The sequence below is a fragment of the Zootoca vivipara genome, chromosome 10 (assembly GCF_963506605.1).
Source record: "Zootoca vivipara chromosome 10, rZooViv1.1, whole genome shotgun sequence".
NCBI classification, from domain to species: Eukaryota; Metazoa; Chordata; class Lepidosauria; order Squamata; family Lacertidae; genus Zootoca; species Zootoca vivipara.
In genome coordinates, this window is record NC_083285.1 from 44,951,844 (window position 1) to 44,975,692 (window position 23,849).

The window sequence follows — 23,849 nt, forward strand, 5'->3', positions numbered from 1 at the left end:
CATCTGCTCTTCTGGATGTTTGGAAGCCACACAAGTAGCTTCTCCTATAAGTCCAAAGCCTGGAGTCACAGAGTGTGATGAGAGGAAATGGCTAGCCATATGGGGCAAGCAAAGACAGAAAATATCTCTCGAAATGGCATGCTTGCACATGCCCCTCCCCGGCTGCCTGGTGGGGGGAAGGGACCAGTGGGCGGGTTGAGAAACAGCCTCTCTTCCCTTTCCTCCCTAACCCACAAGCTGCTGTTCAATTCAGCTTCGGTTTTGACATAACTGCCGGAGGCTTTCCGCCATCATCGCTTGCAAGCCGTTAGATTTGACCGTGGGACTCAACGGAACTCCCCAAGTCCGCTAGGCCACAGCCATGCAAGCCATCAAGTGTGTGGTGGTTGGAGATGGGTATGTACCATTTGCTTGAGGGGACAGGGGAGAGTGATGGAAGGTGTGACTCTTCCTTGGAGTAGAACCTTCCTTGCTCCGATGCCCCAGCTCTGACAGCTCCTCTCTGTGTGTCTTTCAGAGAGGCCACGCAAGTACAGGAAGGAACTGTGACTTGCTTCAAGAGCAATCAAGGGGGGGGGGGGAGATCACTCCTTAGGCTAGGAGTGGGTGACTTGTGGCCCTGTCATATATCATGGGGCTCCAGCTAGTGTGAGCAATGGTCCACCAAGTCCCAGCTAGAATGGCCAATGATCAGGGATGGTGGGAGTTTGAGTCCAGCAACATCTTAGGTTTCCACAGGTTTCCTGCCGCCATTTCAATATGTTGCATAAGAAGGAAGTGCTTTCTGATAAATTCTGACTTGAATACAGAGTGTGTTATTTCTGTGTTGCATTTTATGGCGTTGCTTGTGGGGTGGAGGACAGATTGCAGAAGGTTATTGTCCACTTCCAAATGGTACGTGGCTACTTTCTGTGGGAATTATTGGAGTGCTTCCCTGGTCTTTCTGACAGCATTTCCAGAAACAGTTCCATTCTTCTGTGGGTTGGCAGGTTTGAAGGGTGAGACAGCAGAGTCATCTCTGAAATGAAGATGTAGCCCTTGTATTGGCAACCTTGCATTTAGGCATAGCTGTCAAGTTTTCCCTTTTCTCGCGAGGAAGCCTATTCAGCATAAGGGAATTTCCTTTTAAAAAATGGAGAACTTGACAGCTATGCATTTATTTTGGGCCACACTTTCTCTGCATTAGACCCACATGCACCACACACACATTGCTTTCTGAATCCTTCCCTGGGATCTTTCCCTGCTGCGCTGAGAAGATTGATTAATCTGAAACACCCTTAGGAGAAGGGCCACAGCTCAGTGGTAGAATATCTGCTTGGCACACAGAAAGTCCCAGGTTCAATTCCTAGCATCTCCAGGTAGGGTTGGGAATGGCCCCTTCCTGAAACCCTGGGGCGTCACAGCCAGTCAGTGTAGACAAGGCTGAGCTAGATGGACCAACCGTCTACGTTTCATTGGGCTTGTTCACACATTACGCCAATCTGCCTCGACACATGTACAATGAGTGCTTGTGTGAAAGTGTACACCTCTTGATTTGTGCAGCTTAGGTTATCGGGTACATAGAATGGGCACTTATTGAATGTTACATGTGGATCACTGTATGAGGGTACAGCTCAATTATTTACGTACACAGGTTGTACATGCAGGTTGAATGCAGCATGTGAACACCCCTAAAGGTTCTCAAGAGAGAATATGTATTTGACCATCCACGGGCAAAAGCTTACATGGGAAAGCGGAGGCCTTTGCACACTGGCAGCTTTCGGCACTAAGAGTTTCTATAGTGTATAAGGCACCTATGTGACCTTTAAAGGTGTAACATTAAAGGTGTAACCTATGTGACCCTTAAGGTGTAACCCTTAAAGGTGTAACCAGAACAATCACTTCCTGGTGTTGCTAAAGATTGGGCCAGCAGCTGGAGGGACAAGGGCTAAATGTGGGCCTCTGGGAGAATATTACCTGGCCCAACAGTTTCCAAGTGAGACAGGACAACATGGGGAGCCCAATGGATTGTGGGCTTCCCACCATGCAACAGTAGACATGTGCAGGTGGAGTTAGGCCTTTGGCCTGACACACACCTCTTCCTTTTTCTAAGTACTCCCCCAGTAAAACTAGTTGCTGATTGGAGAGGGCCAGAGTCAGAAGCCACCATGATGGATAGTGGGGTGAGAAATGAGCAGTACGAAACAGGAGCATATTTTACTGCGCCAGCTTGTGAACGGTTCAGCTCAGGAAAGTGCTTGCAGTACAAAGACTTCTTCATTGGGCAACAACTTCACCTCCTTTCTGCTGATGTGCTCTGAGTGACTCAAAAACATATTATTTTCCACAAACAGAAGCTAGCTCCATACAAGCTTTCAACTTCTCCATGTCTGAGATTTGCAGCCCGATTCTACGCATGTTTTCTTAGATGAAAGCCCGACTCAGTTTAGGAATGTACAAATCTGTCAGGTTCTGGTTTCCCATTTTTGCAATCTTAAATTCACTTCTCCACTTTTCCACATCATTAAAAAAATGCACATGAAATTTAATCAATATTTTAATGAGAATTTCTCCTAATGCATACATTTTTTAAGGCAATTTCTGCTAATGTACATATTTTTTTGGGGGGGGAGGTGTCAGTTTCCCCTAATGCAACACATTTTTGCATGTTATTTTCTAATGAACACATTTTTATACACACTTTGCCCCAGAATATGCATTTTGGTGCACATTAATTGGCTGAAGAACTACAATGCAAAATTCATAGAAGTGTGAATTTTGAAAGATGCCTAGGTTTTCATTCAAACATTGTTTTGGAAAGTACCAATTTGATAGGTTTCCCTTTAAAAGCAAACTGAATCCCATTTCTCTCCCATCCCTCCACTTCCTTGTACTGCAGCTTTAGTTTCTTGCATCTTGGATAGGATCTGTGCATGCATCTGCTAAGTAGCACTATGGACAGTTAGGGAGGAGGAGAGAAGCTTGAAGAGCATATTGCAATGCCAGGAGTTTTGGATAAGGGTGTCACCTGGGCCAGCAGCAGACAAAGAGACTTTCCCACTCTCTGCACTTTACCATTCCCTTCCTCTTAAAAATACCCCAAGGAGGAAGTCTGTAAGCTCTCTTTCTCACATATGCATGCAAATTTTAGAAAACAGAAAGCAGTTCATTAGGGCAAGTATGTGTATGAACTAGATTACATATTCAATCTCTAACTAAAAGGATCTGGCAGATGCGCCAAATAGTGGGGGCTGAGGGGTTTTCAGACCCCCAATTTTTTTTCAAGGAGGGGGCTGCCCTCCCCAAATCCTGTGTCCCCACTCTGCCTCCTCCTCCCCACCCAGTGTTGTGTGGGCAGCAGGAGGCCAAGCACAGAGCCCTATTCTATTCTACTCTGCAAAAACGGCTTCCTATTTTGGCCATCGTTGAGAGCTCACCTGAGCTTCATTGGGTTCAGGTCCTAGTTTAGGTTACAATCCTATACCCACTTACCTGTGAGAAAGACCCGTCGAAAATGACACTTGTTTCAGAGTAGACACGTATAGGATCGCCCTGTTAAAATCTTGTATGAACCATGTCACCATCCCATGTGATGTCCTGCTCTATATACCTTCTTTTAGAGAGGCACAATCTGTAAATATGTAGAACAGGGTATTTTCAGTGGTGGCACCCACAATGTCACAGAATATCCCCAGGCAAACCCACTAATCCTTTTCACTGCTCGAGATTTGTAGCAGATTGAAACCCCACTCCACCAACCTGTTTCCCATTGATAACATCCCCCCAAAACCTATCCAACTATCCCAGCTTTTAAATTATTGAGAGTTTTAAAAAAATATTTAAATTATTTTTATTTTACTATTGCTGTGTATTTCAACTGGTTTGAAAACATACCAGTTGCTTTGAGTTGTTGTTGTTGCTGTTATTGCGTTCCTTCCAGCTTTTCATTACCTTTTTTCAAAACTTAATTTTGATGTATGTAATCTTATTGTTTGAGTTGTATTTTAATCAGTTGTTTTATATTTGGTGTTGGCCTCTTTGAGCCCGGCTTTGGCTGGGGAGGGCGGGGTATAAATAAAAAATTTATTATTATTATTATTATTATTATTATTATTATTATTATTACCTTTACCTTGGAATTAGAAGGGGGCCTCGGAGGGAGGCTCCCCCTTTCCCTACTGTCTGTACTTCATGCTCTGCTTCGTTAGCAGGCATATTACTGCAGAAACTGGAATAATATGTATAATAATATTCTTTCCCCTTTTCTACAGAGCTGTGGGTAAAACCTGCCTCCTGATCAGCTACACCACAAATGCCTTCCCAGGAGAATACATCCCTACCGTGTGAGTATGGCACAGCTCAGAAGCAAAGGATCTGGAGGTTGTGAACCTTGAGCTTTCGAAGAATTGAGATAAAGTAGAAAGCTTATTTTTGTTTCTCCACTAAGTCTTTGGCCTGTAGAGAGAAAATAAGAAGGTAGCAAGTCCCCACAGCTCATGTAAATGCAGTGTCTGTGGGAATGTTGTGGGTAGTAGGAGTGGATATATTGATTAAATATTATCTTTCCTCACTCACGCTAGTGAGCTCTTAGCAGACTACATTCCCCTGTATATTGCAGGAAGCTAATTGGTAGATTCATTAAGCAATCCAGTCTGGCTTGTCCAGATTGGATTTGTTCCTGGTAAATTCCCCTTTATTCCCTCTTAAAAACAATAAAGATACAACAGTCTTCTTTCAAAAGTAATGAGAAGTTTACTTACATTCAGTTCACAATATGATCCTGAAGGCAGGCTTTAGCTTGTAGTTGCAAATACAGAGAAAGGTGTGGATTTCTCTTGTGAGAAATGAGCCCATGTGCTGCTGGCTGAGAGCCAGCAGACAGCAAAAGCATCAAGAGTATCAAAAGAAGGAGAAGGGAAGATGGCTGCATGACTAGCCCCTTTATGGGGTCCCCCAGGGTCACACCCCTCTACCTGGTCACATGCAGGGGGAGGAAGCTCCAGACCAGGTGTGACAGGAAGTCCTCCTGGCTGGAGTAGCATCCCCCTGTCTGTCCACACTGGGCAAACAGGCAATGTTGTATTTGACTGCCTTTCGTGATGTTACATCCCACAGTATCACGATGATTGCATTCCCTCAGGTGAAAGCTAACAGCGGAGCAGTGTGTGTGTGTATGTGGATCTGCCTAATAGTCAAGGTCTTGATTAGTTAGCCAGAGGCCATCCATTGTACAAACCCTGCTCCCCCTACACATACATACACTGAAAACAAGATAGAAACAAAAGATCCCATCCAGCCTTCTGCACAGCACATGAACAAAAGCAGGGCCGTCTCAAGTATGTCGCGCACCCTGGCGCCGTGGTGCCGAGATCGCTCCGGCGCCCCCACTCCGGTCCGTTTCTTGGCGCGGCTGGTGGGCGGGCGCAGGGCGCAGCACAGCACCCCCCTGTCGGGCTGGCGCCCTGGCGCCCCGCACCACCCAGCCTACGCCTAGAGCCGGCCCTGATCAAAATGAAGTATATTGCTACATCTATTTGTAATATGACTCTGTCTATTTCAACTGAAAATTGTGCACTAGCTTTTTCTCAAGTGGAGGACTAGCACACCACCAGGTGGGCGGGCCATTTTTTTTTTAATAGACAGGACTGCAGTATTGATGGCAGACCGTTTATTTAATCAAAAGGCTTCACCATCCATAACTCTGGATAGGGTAGGACACTCTGGAGATCTATCCAATAATATCCGAACCTCCAGGGATGTGGGGCAGCGTTCTTTAATTTATATGTAAATAATAGTATTACTGCTCTATCCAGTGTTACTTATAGTCCAGTGTAGAGAGGCTAGTTTCTCTTCTGCGGTATGTTATCTTCTCAGTATTGGAATGTGTGTTTTTTTGAAATGTTCTTATGTTTGCTTTCCCCCCTGCTATGTTATTATGAAATGGTTATTATTTTTGCTATGCCATGAAATGGTTGCCATGCTGTTGTTTTGCTATGCTATTATGAAATTGTTTTTGTAGTGTGTTTGATATGGATCCCTGTTTCTTTGTTGTGAGCCGCTTTGAGCATGATTTCTTTGTGGGAAAGCAGTATACAAATAAAACGAATGCAATGGTGATACAGTCCTTGTATCCTCCTCACAAGTGGGCTTAATATGGGATTTTTGCTGTTCGAAATTTGAATCACTTATTAATTATGATAAAACACACTTCATGACGGTTGGGAAAGCTCAGAGGACACATAAGGCGTTGCTGACCACAACACTCTGACCATTGGGCATGCTACCATCTTGAGGTAGCCTTGGGCTGGAGGGACATGGTAACATTCTTGGGCTGTTCAGACTATAGCTGGGAACCAATTGCTTCATTTGTGTATTGGTTTAGTGTAGAGAAGGTGTTTGGAAGCTCAGGCTTCCAAGGCTTCTCTATCTTGGCCTTTGGGACACTCCCTGGGTCACACCCCTTCTCCTTGTGTGTTTTCGCCTGACTGGTATGTGTCCTTGAAATCTGATAATTCAGAAACGTGCGTGAAGAAATTAGCCAACTGTGCAAAGGTAACATTGACTTGTATTGCTCCACCCACTTTTGTCTCTGGCCCTGCCCATCACTGGCATGTTGCCCTCTGACTGACAAAGGTTTAGTTTAGGCTTAGTATACATGCAAGGGATGTGAGTGGCGCTGTGGGTTAAACCACAGAGCCTAGGGCTTGCCAATCAGAAGGTCAGCGGTTCGAATCCCCACGACGGGGTGAGCTCTCGCTGCTTGGTCCCAGCTCCTGCCAACCTAGCAGTTCGAAAGCACGTCAAAGTGCAAGTAGATAAATAGGAACTGCTACAGCAGGAAGGTAAACGGCGTTTCCGTGTGCTGCTCTGGTTTCGCCAGAAGCGGCTTTGTCATGCTGGCCACATGACCTGGAAGCTGTATGCCGGCTCCCACGGCCAATAATGCGAGATGAGCGCCGCAACCCCAGAGTCAGTCACAACTGGACCTAATAGTCAGGGGTCCCTTTACCTTTTAGTATACATACAAGGACTTGCTTATATGGGAGATGACTAAAGCTTTGACACATAAACACCCCTCCAATCTGAAGTGGTGCAGCCCAGAATTCTACCACTTGAGTTAGAACAGGCAGAGTAGTTGAGAGATACTTTTGAGTCACCCTAGATGCTGTTGTTGCCTGCTGCAATGGAAAAGGCTCTTGCAATGTAACAGGCTCTCTTTGCAGGCTGAAATGGAACCCATTTGACTGATTTCCAAGGCAGAAGCTGTAGTACTTTATCCCTTATAAATGCACAATAATTCAACTTAATCCAGATCGTGATCATGTAAAAATTAACCAATTATTAATTTTAAAAAAACAAAAACCAGGCCACTGTTGTGATGCATGGGCATACAGTACTGTGGTATCACTGCAAAGGTTACGTGTTGGAATGGCATGTTACTTGTCCCCTAAGGTAGCAACCATAGAAAGTTAAGAGGTTTATAGAGGGCTGTAGTTATATTTTTCCCCAATGTGTGTTAAAAGAGGGGTGGAGGTGGGAAACTTTCCTGCCATTAACTTCCTTAAATTAACTTATTTTAGGATCTGTCATGCAAAACCTATGAGGCTGCATATGCCAGTAAGCCAGAACAAGAACTTTATTGCCTCTCTCCCTTAAACGAAAAAGAACAGTAACAGGAAACGCCCGACTCCACCCAGATACAATAAATTTCTGTGCCACCTACTATATCATGACACTTTGCACACATTCTCCCATGCCCAATTTTAAGCAATTCCCCTCCCCCCTCGCCACAGCCGCCCCATAAACCCATTCCCTCTGGAGAGGCTTTCTGTGGGACACATGTGGCTGCTGGGTGCAGAAGGGGGTAGGCTGAGATGTGTTCCTCCTAGGAACTTCCTAAATTTGATTTAAGACGGGCAAAGATCCTCCCCTTCGAAACAGCTCATGTGACTGTAGTTGGAAGCAGTTTCCGGGTAGAAATTGGCAGAAGCTCAACTTTGTCAAAAACAACAACAACTGAAGAACTTTTGTGTCCGGATTTCCATTTTTTTTTTTTAATATGGCAACCCTATTAACTTTAAGGAACTGACACCTGCTTTTGTTACAGATTTGATAACTACTCTGCCAATGTAATGGTTGATAGCAAACCTGTAAACCTGGGGTTGTGGGATACGGCTGGCCAGGAGGACTATGACCGCTTGAGACCTCTCTCCTATCCTCAGACAGTGAGTTCCTCTTGCTTACTCATATGCTTTTTCTCTGCAGTTTTGGACTCGGTTATCCATACTCTGGTCACCTCCCTTATAGCTGGACTACAGCAATGCACTGTGTGTGGGGCTGCCCTTTGAGACAATCTGGAGGCTGCACCTAGTGTTGAAGGCAGCTGATAGGCTGCTAAGTGCGGCAGCTCAATGGGACAATGGATCCTTGGTCCTGAAAGCACTGCACTGGCTGCCAGTGAGCTATCAGAGCCATAAGTGGCTCAGAGTACAAACACCTAAAAGAGCAACTTTCCCAGTGTGTCAACCACCTCAGACTCTGTGCTTGGTATACCACCTTATTGATGATTGACCTGTGTGAGGGTCTTCCCAGTGGCCTGAAGTGGACCACTCAACACTGCTTCTGCCTCTCAAGAACAAATCACATTTGACTGTATTACCCTTCAGAATCAAAAGATCATAGAACTTTTTATTATGTTTATTCTGCAAAATTAAGTCATATTTTCCAGCACTGGTATAGGCTTATGGTTTCCTTTTTGGTCCTGCCTTTCCCCCGCTCTCACAGATACAAAGGAGATCAGGGCTTTTCTAACTTTAATAGAAAAACAAAAGCAAGTATTTAAAGCAGCTGTGGCTTCTCTGCATGAAAAATTGCAATAGGCCAAAATCACTTCTTCTTCTTCCTCTCATAGACATTTCAGGTAAAGCCTGAAATGGAGCAAAAAAGTTAATAGAATATCAGTGTCAGGTGCAGGAAACATTTTGCCATCTGGATGCTGCTGAACTACAGCTCCCATTATCCCTGGCCATTGGTCAGGCTTGCTGGGGCTGATGGGAGTTGGAGTCCAACAGCATCTGGACTTGGAACAGATAGACCTTCAAACAAGGGGCGGTCCTCTGTAATGTAGAAAACATGCCCACCTGCCTGTATGTGGGATAGTGACAAGGATCAAAGGTAACTAATAAAGGTTATCCTAGGACAGGCATCCCCAAACTGCGGCCCTCCAGATGTTTTGGCCTACAATTCCCATGATCCCTAGCTAACAGGACCAGTGGTCAGGGATGATGGGAATTGTAGTCCAAAACATCTGGAGGGCCGAAGTTTAGGGATGCCTGTCCTAGGATGTCAGAAGGAACATGTCCTGCCCTACACTCTTCTTCAGTTTCTAGGCTAGGTTCTCTTTCACTAATTCACGAAATAGCACTAGAAGTTTGGGGACTGTTCTGCTGCTCAATCAGTTTAGTCTTAATCTTCTAACCCCATCCACCCTCCCACCCCCTATTTACCTCATTTTCCCTCTTTCTTCTTAGTGCCTTAACAAATGAAACTGATTTACAAAAATGATACATGTAAAAATATGAGAGACACTGCACACACCTTTGTAATTCAAGAAATCTTTAATAAAAAATACTTGTAAAAAATATCAGTGCAATCTTCCTTCTCTAATGTTTAGCGTATTATTTGTGTTGTCTATTTATTTCAATGAAACAGATAATGAACTCCCTTATTAAAATCAATGGAACCCCAAAAAAATGCTTAATCGGATCGTGCTCTAATTTTTGCAATCTAATGAAAAACCAGTGGAGTGTGCTAATATTCATTTCGTTTTTGTTTTTTTAATATTTTTTATTACATTTTCTAAATTACATTTCAAAATATTCATTTAAACAACCTTAAATCAATGACTTCCCCTCTTCTCCTTCCGTGGTTCATTATGCATACCATACATCCCTGCATATTTTACATGAACAATCCATTCGGTAATCCATTGTTACATCCATCAAAACTTATTTACACTATTGAATTTATCTCAATGTTACCAGTGTTTTTAAATAAACACAATTTTCACCTATATAGCCAGTAAACGTTTTCCAGTCTTCTTTAAACGTGCATTCCTCTTGTTCTCTTATTCTATAAGTTACGTTTGTAAGCTGTGCATGTTCCGTCAGTTTAAGTTGCCATTCATCTTTGGTTCTAATATTCATTTTGGATTGGTTGCCCTGATTATATTTATTTAGTTTGATCTGCATGGTTTAATGCACTGTTTGCAGGGTTGTTGTTGTTTTCACCCTGTCACTTTCTAACTGACTAATGTGGAAATAATTATAGTGTCCCACCTTACAGGGTGGTTGTTAAGAATTGCTGTGATGAAATGCTTTGAGTACTTGGGCAAAGCACTATATAAATATTTGGTGTGTTTTGTGTTTTGCTACATGAGACAGCACCAACCCGCAGTGTGACTTTTAAAGTGTCCTTTTTTATTTTATTCCCACAGGACGTCTTCCTCATCTGCTTCTCTCTAGTCAGCCCCGCATCTTATGAGAATGTCCGTGCTAAGGTGAGATCATCCTGGTGTTTGTGCAGTGGAAGAAGGAGGTGCAGGGCATGTGAGAAATTGATCATACTTGGTCTCGGGGCCAGCTGCAGCGTGGAAAACGGGGTGACCCTGGATGCTTTCGGCAGGGAGAGGCTGGACGAAAAGGAGTAGTGGGAGGCACCAGCCAGGGAACCCCCAAGGGAAATGCCAGAGAAGAAAGACTGAGAGCCAGGGGATTGGTGGTGGGACACCAAGGAGAGGTCAGAGGGAGAAGATTGGATGGAGGTGCTGGATGCTGAAGGGGCAACAGGGCTTAGTGAGCAGGAAGAGCCTGTGACAGGGAGCAGTTCAGACTCTGAGGCTGAAGCAGAGGAGGTCAAGAGACTGCTGAAGAATCCAGGAAGTCTCCCTCTCCTGCTGAGACCAGCTGCCCTCTCCCCTGGTCTCCAAGAAGTTGGAGAGTAACGAGAAGAGCAGAACAGAGATCAGGGGTGCACAGATGCAGTTTGAGACTGCTTGGGAAACACCTGGGAGAGGAGGAGCCTTAGAAAGGGTGGGAGCCAGGGACCTTACAACTGTTCCATAGGAACAAGACCTACTGGGGAGTGTTGCTGAGACCACTAGGCTGAGTTGCATGTTCCTTGAATAAAGAGTGAACTTCATTGACAACAGAGCAGGGGCGGAGGAAGGGGAGTGTGGTGGGGGGCGGACTGCCCCGGGTGTCTTCGCTGAGGGGGTGACATTTGGCACGCTGCACGCCTGTGACTCCCAAGCCTACCCCGAGCCGTTGGGGGAAGGGGGGAGCCGTGCCGCTTTGCCGGCGACATTCTCCCCTTCCCCCTTCATTTTGATAGCTCGGGGGAGGCTTGGGAGTCACGGGTGGGCGGCGTGCCTAATGTCCACCATCAGCAGCTCACTCCGCCCCGGCTGCAGGGTGTGTGCACTGCTCCATGCACCCAAGTGGATACCCCGCGCCTGGGAGGGCACCCCATATGCTCCGCCGCTGCAACAGAGCTCTCTTCCTTTATTGCTGATCTGACTCCAGCCCTGACAGCTTTGATCCCTTGCAATTGACAAATTTGCTAGGGCTTAGTCCCGGGGTCCATTGAAATGCCAAGGCCTAGGTTTTGAAAGACCACCTCCTTTCCTTTGTACAATCATGAGTGTTAGGATCCACTATGAAGATCAGCTTGTACCATCATAACCATTAAGAACAAAATGAGCCCCAGAGGCACCAAGCAATGCTGCCAGAAATCTGCCAAGGGACCAGTGTTGCTTCCACTTCCTCCTCCCCACCTGTGCTGTCACTTCCACTTTCTCCTCTGTTCACACCTCCCCACTGTTTCTCTTCCTGTCTGTGGGTAGCTTCCTCCCACACACCTGCCTGCAGAAAATGGACTTTAACAGGATGGAGGAGTGGGAGGATACAAAAGTGGAACTGGGGCTGCCTGTTACAAATGGGTAGGGGGCAGCAGCATGATGAATGGAAGGTGGGGGAGCCATGCAAACCTGGAGCTGGTCCTAGGCAAAAAAAAAAAGTGATACAAGAGTTCCATGATGAAACCTCCTGGTTATTGACTGGATGTGCTTCAGAAACAGTTGTGGAGAGGTCTGGGTTTCATCAGAGCAGCAGCATTGGGGAGGTGATGCTTAACTGTTTCCTCCTGTGCCACTTTTCCAGTTCAAATTTACATCCCAAAGATACTATTTGTTGGATCTGGTGTGTGTGTGTTTCTGTGTGTGTAAATATAGATGCCTGTATTTATTTCCCCACTATTACCAGCATAGGGGTGGAATATAGATAAGGAAAAAGATACAGGAGAAAAGATCAAACTCCTCATCTCCAGCACACATATCAAAATCAGAGCTCCTGAGCTGCTTTAAAGTTAGATTTTTCTTAGAAGATGACCCTATTATGAACAGGGATGGTGTGAATCAGCCCTCGCCAAGCTGATGTTTTGTACTGCAACTCCCAAACATCTGGAAGGCACCACCTTGGCAAAAGTGGTAATATTAGGTTTGTTTTGATCCAGCAAGACAATTCTTAACATCCGTAAAGTGTTTGCTAGACAGACTACAATGATACCAAATGTAGCCCAGTTTTTTTTCTTTTTGTTTCTCACCTCACTCTTCCCACTTCAAATCTTGATCTTTCTTCTAGTGGTTCCCTGAAGTACGGCATCACTGCCCTAGCACTCCCATGATCCTTGTGGGCACAAAGCTGGATCTCCGAGATGACAAGGACACCATAGAGAAGCTCAAAGAGAAGAAGTTGGCACCCATTACGTACCCACAAGGCCTTGCGCTGGCCAAGGAAATTGGTATGTGAGGGTGAGGTGGTGGGAGGAGATGCTCCAATTCAAACTGGGGCTGTTAAAATTGTGGAAACCAGCATAAGAGCATGTTGGGTCAGGGGGGTGACCATCTAGTCACAGTGGCCAACCAGATGCCTATTGGAAGCTCAAAGTCAGCACACGAGTGCAACAAGACTCGCCACTTCCAATTCTGGAAGGATCTGTCCATTTCAGGTCTTTCCTTGTCTCATTCTGTGTGGCGATACCCCAATCCCTCCCAGAATAAATAAAGACACAGGACACATTGAATAAGGTTAATGGGCGAAAAAGGCCTCAACTTTATTGATTACGGATGTAGAGAGGTATTGGCTGAGGCATTGGATCTAACCGTCTATATCCGACTCCAGCCAGCTCTGCTGGCAGTCTGTGAAGGGTTAACCACCGTTGGGTGAGCCCTGTGATGCAGATCAACTAGGAACTCACTCTGGGGCCACCGCTAGGGGCCCTCACCTACTACGGCTTCGGGAGTACCCTTCAGCATTTTGGGGGAGGTGATGGCAAAAACCTCCCCCCCCCACCTGTAACCTTTCAGAGATAATCCGATGCGCCAAGAGAGCGCCGTGTCCGGGAGCCAGCCAATGGGCTGGGAGGATGGCAACCATCCCCCCAGCACGTGCACGGGCTCGTGGTGTCCACAATCTCCCCTCCTTCTATGGCGAAAGGGACTTTCCCAGCCTTAAATTCAGTTTTCCACATTTCTGCAACAATTTGGAGTTTACAGCTGATTCCCAACTTACATGGGGCATACGTCCCGGGTGTCCACACACATAAGTGAAATTTCCAAAAGTGGTGAGCACCCCTTTAACACCCTTTAAATGCCCTCTCTGCTGCCCTCACTCCAATCCGTAACAAAAGTACTGTATCCAAAAATTCCCACAACTAGAATCGAAGCTCTAGGACTGCCAGTAGGCTGAAGGACATGTGGGAAACTGGTGGCTGCTGCTGCACTACCCTGCATGTCAGCTGTTGGGCGGGGAGGCTGAGCAGCATAAACAAAGCCCTGCTATGCCTCTGGTGTCTTTGGGGCTTATTTCCTGTCACTGCGCATGTGCACAGTTGTGTGCAAGTCAATCACACACGTGGGAGGACGCCTGTATTCATTTTCACAAATATTACTCAGCATTTCAGTGTGAATTTCTCCTTGTGAACACATTTTTGGTATGCACTTTTAACGAATGCGCACATGGCCACGTCAAAAGTGTGTGTGTGTGTGTGTGTGTGTGTGTGTGTGTGTGTGGTGGGGGTCCTTGCCTGATTCTGTGCATGCACCTCCCTATGCATCAATGCTGCTCTCCAGTTCTCATATCTATATTGCAGCAGAGCCATTTTTCTACCACTGCACAAACTGCATTGGGTGAATTGGTGCCCATGCTACTCCTCTAAGACACTGCCTGCTTGCACCATCTTAGAATGATGCACACTGCTTTTGCTAGCAGGGGTTACAATGGAGCACATTCGCAGAGGAGATGGCTAGTGAAGGAAGGCTGCAGCCTTTTTGCCTCAGATGCCAAGATGATGCCAATCTTGCAGGAGTCCCACCTGCTGCTGCTTATTTTCTTGGCAACACCCTTCCTGTGCAGGATGACCTCAGTATCTGTAGCTCATCCAACTGCTTTTGCCTTAACTGTGAACATTGGAGCTGCTGATCTTTTCAGACTTCCTCTTCCTCCTCTCCACTCCCTGGCCTTCTCTGTCCGGAACTGGTCTTCAAGAGATCTGTCAGTTGAAACACTGTTCAGCCACAACTTCCTTTTCCTGCCGTGTGATCTGGCGCTAACCAGCAAAGGGTGACATTCTGCACTCGCTCATTTTCAAGGCCCCTTTCTCTCGTTGTACAAGCAACCCCGTTCTTTCCTGCGTAGGTGAATCCATCTTTCCATTCCACTGCAGCTCCAAGACCTAAGTGGTGGGGCATTTGGGGATATGTAGGTTGAGCAAGAGCCTAATTTGTTAGGACTTGGTAAATTAATATGATGAATCAGGTTCCTAGGGCAGCCAAGAGACAGCAAGTTTAAAACGGTGAATAAATAAAGGAAGCATATAGATGAATGCAGGAAATTAAAGCAAAGGAAGAATAAAGCACCAGACTGTTTAAACAAATGGTGAAATCTATTTGCTGTATGTTACAGCAGTTCTGCAGATGGAGCAGCACTCGGTGGTCAAAGTCCAGGGCCCATCAGCTCATTACACACCCCATGACCATCCAAAGAACAAGATGATGGCAGCATCAAAGAAGCCTGGTGTCAACACCTGGGCTGAGACGGACATCTTGGGGCCCACTAGAGCCTAGACCAGGCATGCCCAAACTTCGGCCCTCCAGATGTTTTGGACTACAATTCCCATCATCCCCAACCACTGGTCCTGTTAGCTAGGGATCATGGGAGTTGTAGGCCAAAACATCTGGAGGGCCGCAGTTTGGGCATGCCTGGCCTAGACAGTCACTGCAGCTTCCGTTTTTCTTATTTTTAAAAACAATTTATCAGCAGGGAGCAAGCAAGCTAGGCACATTAACAGCTGCAGGTGCACATTTATTATGTTTCACTTATTATAATTGTGGAGTTGGAAGGAACCCTGAGGTCCAACCCCCCCCCCCGCAATGCAGGAATCCTGTCCACAGCCTTCCCTGAGTGGGCTCAAACCACCAGTCTTCTGGTTAACAATGAGACGCACTCATCTATTACTATTTTCTGTCGCCTATAGTATTTATCACCAAATCAATGTGTTCAGCATCAGGGCAGAAGAATCATGGAATCATAGAGTTGGAAGAGACCACAAGGGCCATCCAGTCCAACCCCCTGCCAAGCAGGAAACACCATCAAAGCATTCCTGACAGATGGCTGTCAAGCCTCTGCTTAAAGACCTCCAAAGAAGGAGACTCCACCACACTCCTTGGCAGCAAATTCCACTGCCGAACAGCTCTTACTGTCAGGAAGTTCTTCCTAATGTTTAGGTGGAATCTTCTTTCTTGTAGCTTGAATCCATTGCTCCGTGTCCACTTCTCTGGAGCAGCAGGAAACAACCTTTCTCCCTCCTCTATATGACATCCTTTTATATACAGTATCTGAACATGGCTATCATATCATCCCTTAACCTTCTCTTCTCCAGGCTAAACATACCCAGCTCCCTAAGCCGTTCCTCATAAGGCATCGTTTCCAGGCCTTTGACCATTTTGGTTGCCCTCTTCTGGACACGTTCCAGGTTGTCAGTATCCTTCTTGAACTGTGGTGCCCAGAACTGGACACAGTACTCCAGGTGAGGTCTGACCAGAGCAGGATACAGTAGTACTATTACTTCCCTTGATCTAGACGCTATACTCCTATTGATGCAGCCCAGAATTGCATTGGCTTTTTTAGCTGCTGCATCACACTGTTGACTCATGTCAAGTTTGTGGTCTACCAAGACTCCTAGATCCTTTTCACATGTACTGCTCTCAAGCCAGGTGTCACCCACCCTGTATTTGTGCCTTTCATTTTTTATTTGCTCAAGTCTAGTACTTCACATTTCTCCCTGTTAAAATTCATCTTGTTTGCTTTGGCCCAGTTGTCTAATCTGTTAAGGTCATTAACAGAAGCAAGATCCCATTTTGTCCCTGTAGTCATAATGATGCTGTGATTTATTTGAGTTTAAAATTCACCCCTTCCTCAGAATGTTGCCCTTTTTTTGTACTCACAGATGCAGTGAAATACCTCGAATGCTCAGCACTGACTCAGCGCGGCCTGAAAACAGTGTTTGATGAGGCAATTCGGGCGGTTCTCTGTCCACAACCCACAAAGACGAAGAAAAGGGGGTGCAGCATCCTTTAAGGGTAAGTAAGTAAGTACTGGCAAAGGCCTTCCTGGCCCTCACTGCCAGACGAAGAGCTCAAACGTCTGGCTTGGTTTCTGCCAAGGACTTTAATCAGAATGGTACATAAACAAGGCATGTTTGCAAGGTGCAGCAGGTGTACCAGAGGACCAGATATGTTGCTAGGTGGAAGCTAAGACACTGATTCAATGAGCGGCACTATTTGGAAGGATGGGACAGGTCACAACACTTAGTGTGGCAAATGGATGGAGTCCTGAGACTGGGCAAGCAAACAGGCAGTTCTCTGGGTGTGTTAATCTTGCACAGTCTGTTTTCATGCCAGGGCTAGCATCCCTTCATCCTGGCAGGTAGAATTGATTCTGGCTCAACATCTGATTCACTATTAGTGGCTTCCCACTGCCTCCAGTCCTACCTAAGCCACTGCCCCTTCCACCAGTTTCTGAAACACTTTTATCTTAACAGAGATTGTGGGAAAGAGATTTGAAGATGCCAGATAATGAGACTGTGGCTGGGAGGGAAAACCCTAAACAGAATCATTCTGTGATTTACTGTTAATTCCCTTATACAGATTGGGATTGGGATGTGGGTGGCGCTGTGGTCTAAACCACTGAGCCTCTTGGGCTTGCCAATTGGAAAGTTGTTAGTTCAAATCCCTGTGACGGGGTGAGCTCCTTTTGCTCTGTCCCAGCTCCTGCCTACCTAGCAGTTTGAAAGCACGCCAGTGCAAGTAGATAGATAGGTACTGCTGTGGCGGAAAGGTAAACAGCGTTTCCGTGCGCTCTGGCAGCGCCGTCTTAAGCGCCCCTGTTGCCATGGTGCGCCGGATCTCTCCGGCGCCCTTCCGCCCCGTTTCCCAGCGCGGTGAGCGGGTGGGCGCGGCGCTGCTGTGCGGCGGGCGGGCAGGCAGGCACAGCGCGATCTCTCCGGCGCCCTCCCGCCCCGTTTCCCAGCGCGGTGGGCAGGTGGGCGCCGCACACAGCTGCGCAGCGGGCCGGCGGGCCAGCCGGCCAGCGGGCGGGCACAGCTCGCGCCGTCCTCCTGGCGGGCCGGCGCCATGGTGCCCTGCGCCACCGGGGGTCTACGACGAGCCGGCCCTGCGCTCTGGTTTCCATTCCAGTGTTCCGTTGCGCCAGAAGTGGTTTAGTCATGCTGGCCACATGACCCAGAAAGCTGTCTGTGGACCAACGCCGGCTCCATTGGCCTAAAAGCGAGATGAGCACTGCAACCCCATAATCGCCTTTGACTAGACTTAACCATCCAGGGGTCCTTTACCTTTTACCTTACAGGTTGGGAATTCAGAGATACCTCACCATGGATGGGAGAGCAAATAGGAACCAACTCCCTGTTATCATATTGATTCAGATGTAATAAACAGAAACAAGGAAAGGTGCAGCAAAGTGAAATCAAGAGACCAATTGTTAAAATATGGGGAAAGTATTGATAATGTTTTTTTGCCCTGGAAACTTCCCCTGAAGTATGGGCTTTCAGAAGATGAAAGAAATAAGAGACTATTCTGCCTGGATTAGAGAGGACATAACCAGATTCAAAGACACTATATTTCAGGGAGTTATGCTCTCATAAAGTCAATTAGCAGAAAAGCAAGTCAATCTCCATCTGCCGATTTTTACAGTATCTGCCAATAAGGAGCTATACTGAAGATATTACAAGAGCAGTAGATATAGAAAGGGATCCCATGTTATTTGAGAAAATTAGTTTCTGGAAAACAAAAAATGTTTGCTGTCTGAAAGGAATACAATTTTAGTAGTCCCAAGCAGTCGCAAAATCAGTACTGCAAAACACAGTTGGAAGAGTTCACTATGACTATATCGGAGGTACAGAGGAATTATGTGTGCATAAGATAGGTAATAGATGCAGTGCTTTTTCCCCAGGTGGTACTCAAGGTACGCAGTACCGACACCTCTCTTTTTTGTTGTTAAAAATGTGGGATTTACTGTAACAACTTCATGGTAAATACTGGCAGCTATTTTTCTAGGGGAGAAGTACTGAATAGATGTAAATTCAAAGGAGAAATTCACAAAGCAACACCTAAGCAGAATTATATACCAAATATATTCCTAGCTGTGTCACACGTGCATTCAAAGTGTAGGAGAAGAAAGGCACTTTTGCTCACATCTGGTGGGACTGCAGCCTGGTTAATGAATACTGGCAAACAACAATTCAAAACCTAAGAGATATCACAAGCTTAGAGTTTCAATTAAACCCTCTAACAATATTTGGGGGGCATGTTAAAAACCAATTAGGGAGAGACTATATAACTATAATTAGTTACACATATGCTAGCTGACTTTGCTAGCAAAAGCTTGGAGAACATCCTGTGTGCCGACAGCTGATCAATGGAAGATCTGGAACAGTATGGTCATGGATTAAATGGCTGGTTGCAAACTGTTATGGAAAGGGGAAATACAGACTTTTTAAAGAACTCAGATGTCTTTTATTTGGCAATGGAATCAAAATAGACCAGATGAATGAGTGACTTCAGATTTTCTAAGCATGAGATGAGTTTCTGATGCTATATGTGTGTATATGATAGAAATAAGGTTTGTATGTAGATCTTAACAGTAAATCTTAACATATGCATGCACCCTAGGTTCCCCCAGAGAATCTTGGGAACTGTAGTTTTGTTAAGGGTGTTGGGAATTGTAGCTCTGTGAGGTGGTTGTAAACTACCACTATCGGGATTCCTTGGGGGAGTTGTTTGCTTTAAATGTACTTTAAAATTTCATTTATTCAACCTGTAGGTCCCCCGTTTACCGGTCATGTGAAGGGGGTCTACTTTAATTAAAATCCAGGGGCAGCCCCACTTTCCCCTCACATATTCACTGAATGCATAATAGAGGAATGAGTGATTCCCCCCCCCTTACACATTTGGTAAGAAAGTCGAGAAAATTTGGGTGGACACTCAACTGAATACGAGAGGGGAGCTTGCTGAAAATAGATGTTGCCTGATACTATCCAGACAGAAGTTCCTACTGCTGCTTTGGCATCTAACACAAAAAGAAACTGCTCTCCTGGTTCGGCTTTAGTCAGCAGCAGCCAGGCTGATGATATCATCTGTACTCTCCCTCTCCTTCCCCCCAGACCAATCTTGAATGAGTGGCTCTAGTTACCCTCAACAACAAAGGGCAGAGGAGCTGCAAGGAGAAAGGGTTGCCAGGAGCCCAAGAGAGGTCCCAGTGAACCAGCCCACCATATTGCTCTTTCTTTCCTCATTTTTTTTGTTTGTTAGAGCTGTGGGCAGGTGTCCAACAAGCAAACACCATGAATAGAAAAGGACTCTCCCCTGTCCATAAGTCTCCAGCACCCTTTCCCCAAAGGAAACCTGACCTTGTAAAGGATGCTTGGAAGTCCCCACTGCACTGCCACATGGAAGTCTCACTTGCGGACGGTGCAGATTGACTCTTCTTATTTGCCTTCCAGATTCCAGACCCGGCTCCCTCAACCAATGAAATTGCTCCTTTCTCTGGGCTTTGCTGATTGGATAGAGACTGAAGACTGGATTCCTCTCCTGTATCTCCCTAAGTGTTGCCAGTGAAGAGTTTTGGGATTTTTTTAAAGGGTTATTTAGTCTGGAATTGCCTCCTGGAATTCCTCACTTGTTAGGAAGCCTCCCCACTACACCATATTTAGTCTGCTGTGTTCTATTGTTTTTCAGATTCATTGGCCTGTGGTTTCCACACACACCCCCAACCTGATCTATGGCTATTGTTGGTTTTTTTTAAAAAAAAGTTTAGTGCAATTGTAGCACCAGTCTCTTCAGTGTGGACAGGAAAAGCGCTATTAAGGGGTTTCAAGGCTTCTGTACTTTCCGGTTCCTCTTTGAAGGTTAATTCTGTTTTATTGCTTCCTGTTGATCTTGGCTAAAGGATTTTTGCTTAACAGTGTACTTTGCACCTTTAATAGCGTTTCTAAATTGCTCCAATGACAGTTTCTCTCCCTGTGGACGGGAGAGGAGCTTCTAATTACTGCTTTCATCTCACTATACCTTTGTTTACTTATTTTAATGGTGAGATGGCATCATAAAGGTGCTATTTCACCATTAACCAAAGAAAATTGGGGGGGGGGACAAGAAAAAATAAGTACTTAACATCTCCCCACCCCCACCCCAATTCCCTGTGGGAAGAGAAACTGACACTGGGGCAATTTAGAAATACCATTCAGCATTTTCAACTTATACCAACATGCAAGGTATCTGAAGAAGTGTGCATGCACACGAAAGCTCATACCAATGACAAACTTAGTTGGTCTCTGAGGTGCTGCTGGAAGGAATTTTTTTATTTTGTTATACCAACATGAAATAGTAAAACAGAAGGCTTTTGAATAGCATTGGGAAGGACCTTTGCTGAATGGGCCTTTCTTCTGAGTTAATGGATGATCTCGCCCCTTGTATTGCTGGAGAATACCCCGCTATGTAAAGTTTCTTGTGTGGTAACTCTGTTTTAATTCCACTTCTAGCCAATTGTATAAAAGCAGTGCTTCAGCTGTGCTAAAAGGCTCTTGTGTGCAAGTGCCCTTGTTCTCTGAAATCTCCCCATATAGCCTCTCCATCCCTGATCACAGCAGAGCAAACAAGGCTCAATAAATTATCTCTCTCTTTGCTTCTGCCACCCTTGTCTCGTGCTGGTTCTAAAGAACTATGATAAAGAGGCTGGGCCTCTCTGATGACGACATGTCTGCTACTTAGCTAAGAAGCTGTAGCTCATACATTGCATCTCCTTTTGCAAAGCATCGTGACGACTCTGACTTACAGCAAATCCTCATCCTGGGACCTTGGGGGTGTTCTGAGGGATTTTTTACCTAGGTGCAATTATGGAGTTCAAGCTAAAGGAGATGTGATGTGTCATAGATAAGTCAGGGCCATGGCCACTTTTGCCTCAAAGGGCATAGCTCCAGTCCTTGGCTTAAGCCAGCCAGGTGCCCAAGTTCCTTGATACGGGGAAGAAAGACTCACTTCATCATTGGATGGTCTGTCCCATGTTGCCGGGTCATCTCTGTGTGTAGGTGAGCAACTCAAGATTTCCTCCCAGAGATGCTACCTTCTTTTCCTCGCCTCTGATCCTGACATACCAAGATCAGGGAAGGGTGGGTTGTTGTTGCCTTCCTCCCTCTTCCCATTGGTTAGTTCCTTTCGCCCTCTGCCCCGACTTGCATGATTGGTTGCAGTCCTCCAATCCTTCTCTCCTCATTCAGGAACCTTTTGAAAGGACTTCTGGGATTCCAGCATTCTGTCACCCAGGGCCGTCTTAAGCATGCCTGGCGCGACTGATCCCTCCAGCGCCCCCCGCCCCGTTTCCCAGTGTGGTGGGCGCTGCGCGCAGCGCGGCTGCCACCTGGAGGGCCGGCACCCTGCGCCATCCAGCCTGGCCGCCCCCTGTTGCGACGCCCCTGCGTGCGGCGGAGGCGGCCCCAGACCCGCGTGTCTCCAGAAAGTGGCCTGAACAGCTGAGAGGCGCGCCTAGGGCTGCATCCGGCGCGCCTGGGGCGGCCTCTGCCATGCCTCTCAGCAGGCGCAGCGGCACCCCTGGTGGCCTGGCGCCCTGGTGCTCCGCACCACCGGACCCGGGCCTAGAGACGGCCCTGCTGTCACCTCTAGCCCAGCCATGCAAACTCATGATCGGGGCAGCTGAGCTGTGGCGTCACAAGTGGTATGACCCCAGACAGGAGGCAATGGCAAGAAAGGAGCCTACAAAAGCCACTTGGACATTTAACAGGCCAGAAGAAGGGATGTGAGGAAGCCTCAGTCAGGTTTATTTCTGTGATCTAAGGCCACATTCACACCATACAGTCATACCTCGGTTTAAGTACGCCTCGGTTTGAGTGTTTTCAGTTTAAGTACTCCGCGGACCCGTCTGGAACGGATTAATCCACTTTCCATTACTTTCAATTGGAAAGTTTGCTTCAGGTTAAGTACGCTTCAGGTTAAGTACGGACTTCCGGAACCAATTACACTCATACCTCAGGTTAAGTACACTTCAGGGTGATTACTCCGCGGACCCATCTGGAACAGATTCATCCACTTTCCATTACTTTCAATGGGAAAGTTCGCTTCATGTTATGTACACTTCAGGTTAAGTACGGACTTCCGGAACCAATTGTGTTTGTAAACTGAGGTACCACTGTACATTTAAAGCACTATGATACCACTTCAAACAGTGCTATGGCTTCCCCCAAAGAATTATGGGAGCTTGTTAAGGATGCTGGGAGTTGTTAGGAGACCCTTATTCCCCCTCACATAGCTATAATTCACAGGGTTCTGCATGAAGAGGGAATGATTGTTCAGCCACTCTGTGTATCTTACCTCTGTGAGGGGTCTCCTAACAATTCTCTGCACCCTTAACAAACTAAGTTCCCAGAATTCTTTGGGGGAATGCATCACTGTTTAAAGTGGTACCATGGTGCTTTAAACGTATGGTGTGGTTGTGGCCTAAGACAGCCTTCACCCACTGGGTGCCTTCCAGACATTTTTGACTATAATTCCTATCAGCCCCACCCAACGAGGTTGTTCAAACAAATGGGCAAAGTTCCCTACTGCTCCCTGTCACAGGCTTGCCTGTATATGCTCCAAGGCACTTGCTTGAGGCAGAGTCTCACACACAGGAAATCTTGCTAATGGCGCCATATGTAACATTATTTTCTGGGTCCTGTAAGCCATCTCCTACAGGGTTTGGCAATCAGCATTAGTCAGACCCCCAGGCCTGCTGAGATTCTAGCTTGTCTGAGCCCAGACGTAATATGTCAAGTTCCCGACCTAAACTGTGTTGCCATGGCTTCATGTTGCAAAAGAAGAATCTAAGGCTTCGGTAAACTTCTGCCGAGGACCTTATTAGGTCCATGTTTTTATCTTGGTGTGTGGTGGTGTTTTGAGACATGTTGGTGGGTGGAATGTTCTTCTCAGAAGCAGATCTTTGGCCACTGGATCTACAGTAACTCTTGCAACTCTCCTGTATTCAGGTTGTTTGGGTGGGAAGGGGTTGGGGAACTACTTCCTTATAGGTTCCCAGGAAATATCGGTAAGTACTGAAATGACTCCTTGCACTCAGGATCTATACTGAGCTTGTTAAAGGGGTGCAAAAATAAAATAGTACATGTGCAGGCAGGCACATGTGAGGTCCACTTTTTGAAATAGCAGCACAAACTGGAGCTGCATGTAAATTAAA

The 23,849-nt window shown here is 46.3% G+C and overlaps 1 protein-coding gene across 1 annotated transcript; it reads left to right on the forward strand.

Moving 5' to 3' along the window:
- The first annotated feature begins 229 nt into the window (after nucleotides 1-229).
- Nucleotides 230-21,906, forward strand: RAC2 (Rac family small GTPase 2). Its single transcript, XM_035128052.2, has 7 exons — nucleotides 230-396; nucleotides 4,251-4,322; nucleotides 8,087-8,204; nucleotides 10,475-10,537; nucleotides 12,678-12,837; nucleotides 16,543-16,675; nucleotides 20,113-21,906. The coding sequence occupies exons 1-6, from the start codon at nucleotides 362-364 to the stop codon at nucleotides 16,671-16,673; spliced, it is 579 nt and encodes a 192-aa protein (XP_034983943.1). The 5' UTR covers nucleotides 230-361; the 3' UTR covers nucleotides 16,674-16,675; nucleotides 20,113-21,906.
- The last annotated feature ends 1,943 nt before the right edge of the window (nucleotides 21,907-23,849 follow it).

Coding starts and splice junctions, on each gene's coding strand:
- RAC2 (XM_035128052.2), top strand. CDS start 362: ATGCAAGCCATCAAGTGTGTGGTGGTTGGAGATGG. Junction 10,538..12,677: donor ATGAGAATGTCCGTGCTAAG/GTGAGATCATCC, acceptor TCTTTCTTCTAG/TGGTTCCCTGAAGTACGGCA. Junction 12,838..16,542: donor TGCGCTGGCCAAGGAAATTG/GTATGTGAGGGT, acceptor TTGTACTCACAG/ATGCAGTGAAATACCTCGAA.